Source organism: Eufriesea mexicana, unplaced genomic scaffold (assembly GCF_001483705.2).
Source record: "Eufriesea mexicana isolate 0111107269 unplaced genomic scaffold, ASM148370v2 scaffold50, whole genome shotgun sequence".
NCBI classification, from domain to species: domain Eukaryota; kingdom Metazoa; phylum Arthropoda; class Insecta; order Hymenoptera; family Apidae; genus Eufriesea; species Eufriesea mexicana.
The window spans coordinates 1,471,833-1,480,339 of record NW_016908250.1 but is presented as its reverse complement, the minus strand read 5'-3'; the positions used below and the strand labels follow the sequence as shown (position 1 = coordinate 1,480,339).

The window sequence follows — 8,507 nt, the reverse complement described above, 5'->3', positions numbered from 1 at the left end:
AAGACGGGATGGAAATGGTGCAAAGCTATGGGTAAGCTATATATTAATAAAACAAACGCATCATATATAACTGGAATATTATTTCTGTTTCAGGAGGTGGAAGTAACATATGCTAAAGGCAATGAAACTTGAAACAAATATATTTGTTGTAATACATTGTAATAATTATAAATATATTGTAATATATTTGTATACTTAGTTTTTCATTTGAACTGAACAATTAAAAATATTACTTAATTTCTTTTACGTAACAAAAGATTACGATTTTTCTTAGCAATATTGGCAATCATACAAAGAGTTTATTTCCTATATCATTGTAGGATCAGATAGAGGGAGTTAGTAATACGTTAAGCCTGTTGTTGAGTAAACACTGAAGTCTAACATATTTGGATTAAAAAAAGAAAAAAAAAAAAGAGAAAAACACATGCACTGGAACTTCTTCGAGATGGACGTATATCGGTTAGAACTTGTCGATTTAACGTCTCTCTTCGATCGCCGCTTTCTTAGGCATTGTCCTGTCTCGCACAACACATGCACTCTCCCAATCATACTCTCTCACTCACAAAATTATATTAATCTGTTCTTACAAGATGATATACTATTTTGTATCACTATTTCTATGACCGAATAAAATAACTTTTTATTTACTTTCTTGTGCTGCTCAAACATCGTTTAATCCTGAATTTTCTTCTTCCCTTTTTCCCTCAATTTAATCAATTGTCAAATTAGCTTCCGACTGTATATTTTGTCTTTCTGTTCTTGTAACATATTCGACAAAACAAAAGGAAGTAGTACCAATAATTGCTGCTATTGTTAAGATAAGGAGCTGTATATAAAGATATAAGGCACTGCTGTAAGCAAAACTTACTGCGGCTGCAACTGATTGGCAAAACTTAAACAGTGCAAAAGCTGGAGCACTTTTTCGTATATAAAGTAATCCTAACAACGAATAGATTTGAGTGTTGGAACATGCGTCGCCGAAACCTAGAGCAAAACTACCAGCCATTGCTAAAGTCGGGGTGGGTTTAATGTATCCTATACTATCGGTATCTTCAAACGGCGAATCGTTTGGTAGATTTAGAAAGATAGTAACGAAAGCAAATATATGTACACAAAATCCAATAATCATCACAGACCACACGCCGAAAATACGTGATACCTTCGAAGCAAAAATGCCAAAAAGGGCTCCACCAATTACTTCTCCGATTCCAATGAAAATCCCAGAAAGACCGACTAAACTTTTACGCATGGGTCCCATCTCACACGTAAATCCAATACTCGCCGAGTACACACCCGAATAAAATGTTAACACCAGGCCAGTGTAAACAAATGTCAAAGATAACAAAAGCATTCTTGGCGTAATAAAAAGTGCAAATGCCTCGGTTAAAGCATACCAGGCAGCTAATAGTGGCTTCTCTCTCGCAGGTTCCAGTATTCGGAGTTCTCTGTCCGCACTCGAAACTCCTTCAGCTTCGTCCAAAACTAGATTATCCGATGTCTTCCTCAAAGTACCTAGCACACACGTACCGACGATCACTATTCCAGTGAGCACACTGAAGACGCGTTTTCTCGTCGGTGCCTTTATGTCAGAATCGGTGAACATAATGTATACGTAAAGGTTACCAGCAAACATCGAACATTGAAAAATCGCCCAAAATATTCCGGCATTTCTAGACATCGTTTCTGAGTTACTACACTTGGTTAAATATTGCCCGTGCCCAGTCCATATTAAAGCAGCTCCAAGACCTAGAATACACGATGCGGTATAGAGTAACACGGTTTGCGGCCAGAGGAAAGATCCTATGAAAAGGGCGTTGCAGCAAGCGCCGGTAAATATTGCGACCCTGGATCCTGTCATCGAGATGTAAGATGGTGCCAACCAATTACAAGTGGCCAAGGCAGCATAGATTATTGCTAAGCTAGTGTAGGCATCGCCGGTGAAGTTTGGATTTTCCGCCCTAATACTTTGTAGCACTGTCTTCTGCACAGAAAATGAGCATAATATGTTACCAGTGAAACAACACATTGATATTTCTATCATTTAGTTAAATTCAGATCATTCCTATTTATTTTTGTAACTTTAAATACACATATAGAAATGTCATGAAAATTAAATGTCGCGACCATTACAGTGTGATTATATACCATCTGATCGATAAAGATCTATCAAGAAAAATAGTTGCAAAATTGTCCTTGGACATAATTTTCGAAGGCAACCATATTTTTTTTTTTTTTTAATTGCATCTTATTTTATTCACTATGGGAGAGAAATGTCTAAAGTAACTATAGACTGTAAATGAAACATTCTCTCAAAAACGTAACCACACCATATATTTTTTGACCTTATTGTTCAGAAACAAATTGGATAATCGTTCGGTCAATATTTTCCGGTGTCAGTCGGTTCAGTCGTCACATGTATCGTGCCTGCATCCAACTTGATATACCATTAAAGTTTCGCTCGTTGCATGCATCCTATTCGTTATGAATTGAGTAAACCTCTTGACGTCGGAATAATATTGATCGAATAGTCATAAGATGTGTCATATTCTTCGTATAATAAAACAAAAGATATTTATCAATTTTCCGGGAGAACGATTTATTTCCACCTATGATTCCTTTCAGATATCTTATCTGAAATTGTCATTACGCGACAAGTAAATTTTACCTTGTAAATCGTGCTCAAAAACAATTTTGCGACTATATTTCTTTTTGACAAATCGTCACCGATCCGAAGGAATGGAACTATGCTGTAATGTTATAACCATTAATTTTCATACATCCTGAACATATCATCCAACGAAATTCGTTTACGCATATTTGACAGGCTATTTCGAATCAACAATCATTTCGCTAGTTAAGACAATCAATTATAATAAAGCAATAAACAAAGCAAAAGGTTTACTTAGGATTTTACTCGCTAAATACGATATTTCGTGTATTTTAAAATATAAAATCGCAGAAAGCAATAGATATAATGCAAATGAAATAATATTATTGGAATTGTGGCTAAAAAGAAATAACTATCTTTATTTTATAATTATTTTTATTCTATCCTAAGGACGGTATATCTTAAGTATTCTGACTGTTCTGGTCTCCTAATTCTTATGTAACGCGTGAAATAAACACTTCACGCATTGCCGGAACCACTTCGGCGCATAGTTTAAAGATATATCTATTTCTCCTAAAAGATAGATTGATTGTGATATATACATTAAGAGGTATCTTATTTTTAACAGTCTTCGTCATCGGTTTTATCTTCAAAAACCAGTCGCTTTCAATATTTTCGTACAGAAAGTAGAATATCACTGCTGTCAGTATCAATATTTAAGATCTCTATTAAATTACTGCTTGCAGTGTTAGCAGAATCTTCGATGTCCTCACCAACGCTTACATTGTTTTTAAACACATTTTTAAGGGCATATTTTCTAATATTTTTTAAGACAATATATCGGCACGTCCGAATACGGCCAAGGAAATTGCTAACTGTTCGTTGCGTATAGTCCGAAGGACGTACTATGTTTCTCATGCGTGATGTTTACATTTGATCTGATTACCGTTTCTCGTCTTTCTGACGTGATGTTTAGGTTTGGCTCCATTGCCCTATCTCGTTTTTCACACGAGCTGTTTACGTTTGGCTCGATTGTCGTAACGTGCCACTCACGACATCGTAAACTAAGGGGTTAATTCTCTTCGGTCATGTGGCATTCTATATTTATGTATGTTAAATATTTCAGCAACTTCGTTATCGCGTGTCTCACGATCAAGTTCCGACTTAATTACTCGAACATTTCCTTTTCTTAAGCGGACGTAACAACATAATTCAAGAAATCAGATTCGAGAATAACATCGTATTGTAGTAGGGTATCTGAAACCGCTTGAGAACTTGATCGTCACAAAGTGTGGTAGCTTTTGCCCTCATCCCTCGAAATTCGATCCTACGTTTCTCTGTGTTACACACCCCGATATCAACATGTTTGTCTCCGCGATGTCAAGCTAATATCGCTTCCTGAATCGAACAATGCAAGTAATTCAATTCCCTCTATTATTACATTTTTTGTATGCTTCTTGCCAATAACTCAAGCCACATTGCAACTTTCGATAGCACCTTCTTTGCTTATATCACTAGCGCAATTTGCAGCTTCAAAAGGATTGACCACTCTGACGATCAGGAGCTCATTCTTTATATCTGAGGGGCTCATCGTCTTTTGTCTTCGCAGGGGGGCACGCGTCGCCGAACGCTCTCAATGGTTCCGGACCTTCCGAAACGACGTCCGCGAAACGTACATTGGCGCTTTGGCAGGTCTCTAGTCAATCGTCCTTTTTCTATCCTGGCGTCGCGGAACGTTCTCGATGTTTTTCCGATCTTTCTAAAACCATGATCCGCGACACGTATCCCTGTCACTCGTATTCGTACACTATATGGCGATTCATTATAAATAAAAAACTCTTGTTTCATATGAACTCTTTTTATTTACTTTTTTTCCAAATGTTGTTTATTACACTGTGTTACTTCTGTTTATAAAACAGTTGTGCTTTTTATTTATAAAAACGTAACAAAAAGATTAGAAAATGTTGCTAGTCGTAAAAGCGACCTCTCACTCGTATCCGTACAGTAATATTTTCCAGTATAATACGTATCCTAGGGACTTCTTTCCTATATCGGAAATTCGCCGGATATTAAACAGAAACAAAAGAAAGGCTATCGTTACTGTTTTGACTAGATAGAAGCAATTGGTTAATTACTATGCAAAATGGGCAGGAAAGGAACAAAAACCTCTATTAGTCAAACCTCTATTAAGTTACGAAAATTGATTATTAACCCTTTACGGACAAAGCGGTTTTAAGTAAACCGTACCGTGGGGCCGAACCGCTGCCTCGATAGTCATTCAAAACTGCCAGCGCTCATTTCTGTTTAAACGCGATTTTCTTTCACAGCCACGCTGGCAATAGGGACATAAAACAGTCCTCCACTTAACTTGAGACGTGATGGTTCTAAAACCGCAACAGCGAGCGCATATTTGTGTTTCTCAGTCGTAGCGATGCGTTTATGTAGGACACATTTATGCGTCCCTCGGCCCTAATAGTTGTTTTCGTCGAAAGCATATATGCGTTCCTCGGCCAAACTGGTGACTTCCGCAGAACGCATATATGTGGCGCTTGTTCGCGAAGGGTTAATCATCATAAAGATGGGAAAAGTCTACGTGAAATAAGTGAAATTGTGAATAGAAGCAGGTCTACTATACAATATATAATATTATAAAGCCTTTCAATGCAGAAAGCAGAATTGAAAATAAAGTACGAAACCTCAACAGAAAGTTATTTAACTGACTGTGAAAAGAGACGAATTTTAAAAGAAGTAAGGATAAATCCAGAGATTAGTGTCCCTAAAATTGCTTGTAAGGTTAAAATTGAAATGTAGAGAAAAGTTAGCAACGAAACTGTGCGTTACGTCATAAGGAAGTATGGTTACAACGGAAGGGTTGCTAGAAAAAGGCCCTATATAAACGAAGCGAATCGCTAAAAACGTTTGCAATTTGCAAATAAGTACGACAAGTGGACATATGAGAACTGGAAACGGGTGATTTTTACCGATGAAAGTAAGTTTGATGTTTTCTAATCGGATGACAGGCAAATTATTTGGTATAAGCCAAATAAAAGCATAGATAAAATTAATCTGCAGCCTACAGCTAAATAGGGCGACGGGCATGTTAAGGTATGGGGCTGCTTTGCTGCAAATGGAGTGCGAAATTTAGCAATAATTGGTGGAAATATGGATAAAATTATATCAACATTTTAAAAGAAAATTTACATACCTCCGCAAACCGTTTGGAACTTGGACATAATTTTATCTTTTATTAGAATGACGATCCTAAACACAAAGCCTACATAACGAGGCAGTGGCTCGTATATAACTGTCCCCAAGTCATGGAAACACCCCCACAGAGTCCAGACATAAACCCCATTGAAAATTTATGGTCAGAATTAAAAATGAGATTTCTTAAATATCAAATAGTTAATGTATATTAACCTAAAGCAAAATTGCTACTAGAATGGAATCATGTCAGTAATGACATTACTGAAAACTGATTTAATCTACTATATTTTACAAGAGAAATATGTTAATTTTGTAATGTATGAATACGAGTAAGTGTAGTGACATTACGACTAGTAACATTATTTAATTTTTTTGCTTGCTTTTTGTAAATAAAAAACAGAACTGCTTTGTAACCAGAAGCAACATAGTGTAATAAACAATATTTGGTAAAAATAAATGAAAAGAGTTCATAAGAAACAAGAATTTTTTCATTTACAGTGAATCGCCATATAGTGTACGAGTACGAGTGGGAGTAACTGTATGTCCAAATTTGTTACAGCTAAAACACTTTACACCTTTTCTTCTTCGAGAGGCACGCAGAACTTACGTCGCTATCACCCGCATAACTAAGACACCTTTTTACTTCCGACGGTATTAACAACGTTTTCTTCTTATGTTGATCTACTTGCTTCGTCCTTTGTCTTGCGTCTTTATTTCTTCATCCTTGCATCTTCATTTCTTAATACTGGCGCGGTTTGATTCTCAATTCTCGAATATTCACGGCATTATGCAGCATCGATTTATTAATTTCGTCATCTCGTATGCCCTGAATGATGTAACTAATTACGGAAGGAGTATCCAGGTTTATTTGAGCATCAATGTTCAACATGTCGTAAACGTATTCTTAAAACGACTCGGTGTGATTTTCTTTCTTAGCTGCTTATCATTTCACCAAATTTAGCTATGGCGCTAGACTTAAGCCCTTGTCACGTAGTTCCACAGCCTTCAAAATTAATAAATAATTTTGCAGATCCGCGAAGCGATCTCTTACCGTAAATTCCTTTTTGAACGTCCGTTTATTCGCATAGCTCTGCTATCTTATCTGGTCTGTGCTGGCGTGTACTGTATAAATCTACGCCTAGTCTTACACGGAAACAATTGCTCATCGATTACTATCGATTACGATAAATCATCGTAATCAAGATCTCAATAAATCAGTCCTATATTTCAGATATCATAGCAAATTTATTGGTTTGTTGGGGAAAAAAATGCAGAACCCCACTCATTATTCCATAAGTATGGACACCTGAATTCTTTGCTTCATATGCGCCGCGATCATATAACAGAACAATAAATGCATCTAACTTTGTTGTATTTAATTCCCACCTAATCCCCAATAAATGCTTCCGCTTCTGTGTACGCTTTCATTATACGGTGATCAATGATCAGAGAAAAGCAGTCTTTACTTTTTCTCTCGTGATATGTCTTTTAGCATATCCCGTTGAACCAGACATTTCGCTAAAAACATTATGAACTGGTAGCCTTTCAGGTTTCGAAGCTTCATCTGTTTCTTCTCAAATTGTTCCATCAAAAGCAGTTGCGATAAATTGGTCCTCTGCATCCCTCTCACTTTCGGAATTCAATAATAATATTCTCTTTTACGCTCGACGCTTATTTGGAATATTCTCCTCTTCGTTATCGCTGTCGGGGTGTCATACTTCATCGCCTTTGCATGTTTCCAGTTACGGAAAGTTCTTGTTCATCAGAAACCGAACACTCTTCATCTATGTTATTTATTTTTTCTAATAACGTCATATTTTTGGAACACCTTGACATTTTTATGGGCAAATATTCATCACAGAATTAATAAACTTACACGGTAAATTTACAATTTACTTCAACTCTTAACACGACTCTTCAGTCTGGCACCGATAATCTTGCTCTCTGACAAATCGCAACTAACCGAGTGTTAGCAGATGTACCCCTTTTATAGTAATCAGCTGCAATTGTTCTTTCGCCCAAATATTCTAATAGGTGCTAAATCATTATTTCTGGCAGTTTTCGCTTCCATTGCCGCCGACAACGCTCTCATTGTTCTGTCGCCGAAGTATTCGAGTAAATGTTCGAACCTTGTAATTTGACTTTCGTTGCCTGCAGACGAACGACACTAGAGCTAGCTTCGCCTAATTGGCTCAGTACAGGGTAAATAGGGAGAAATTCATGACAATATTGTTACGAGTTTCTCATATTCACCTTGTATTCGGCCTAGTAACAACAACGAACTATAACTTCCGAAAAATAGTAATCCAGCACCTTCCAGAATTTCCGAATGAAGATTTCCAACTTCCGGTATAGTAATCTAGCACCTACTAGAATGTTCGGGCAAAGTACTGTTAATGGTGGATGAAATTTTAATATCAATGAGAACATTTCTTTATTTAATTACAAAGATTATCAAACACAAATATTAAGTTCAAATATAATTAATTTATCACAATTACATGCTCACACCTCTTCTCATTATTAAAACTCAATTGCAACTGACCTATACCAAATTATTCTCGTTTTTCCTCTTTCTCCTCTCATACATTACATTACATACACAATTCGCACAATACCTCAATCATTACACGCATACTCATTTACCACAATAATCTGAATTCGTTAATATTGCCATCCTATGCATACTTGT

The 8,507-nt window shown here is 36.5% G+C and overlaps 1 protein-coding gene across 1 annotated transcript in view; it reads right to left on the bottom strand.

Annotated features, from left to right (window-relative positions):
• Positions 1-335: 335 nt before the first annotated feature.
• Positions 336-8,507, bottom strand: part of LOC108554855 (UNC93-like protein MFSD11) — a 120,245-nt gene continuing 112,073 nt past the window's right edge. The window contains exon 2 of the mRNA XM_017910263.1: positions 336-1,981. Coding sequence (XP_017765752.1) covers positions 710-1,981 — 1,272 coding nt within the window. The 3' untranslated portion in view covers positions 336-709. The remainder of the gene's footprint in view (positions 1,982-8,507) is intronic.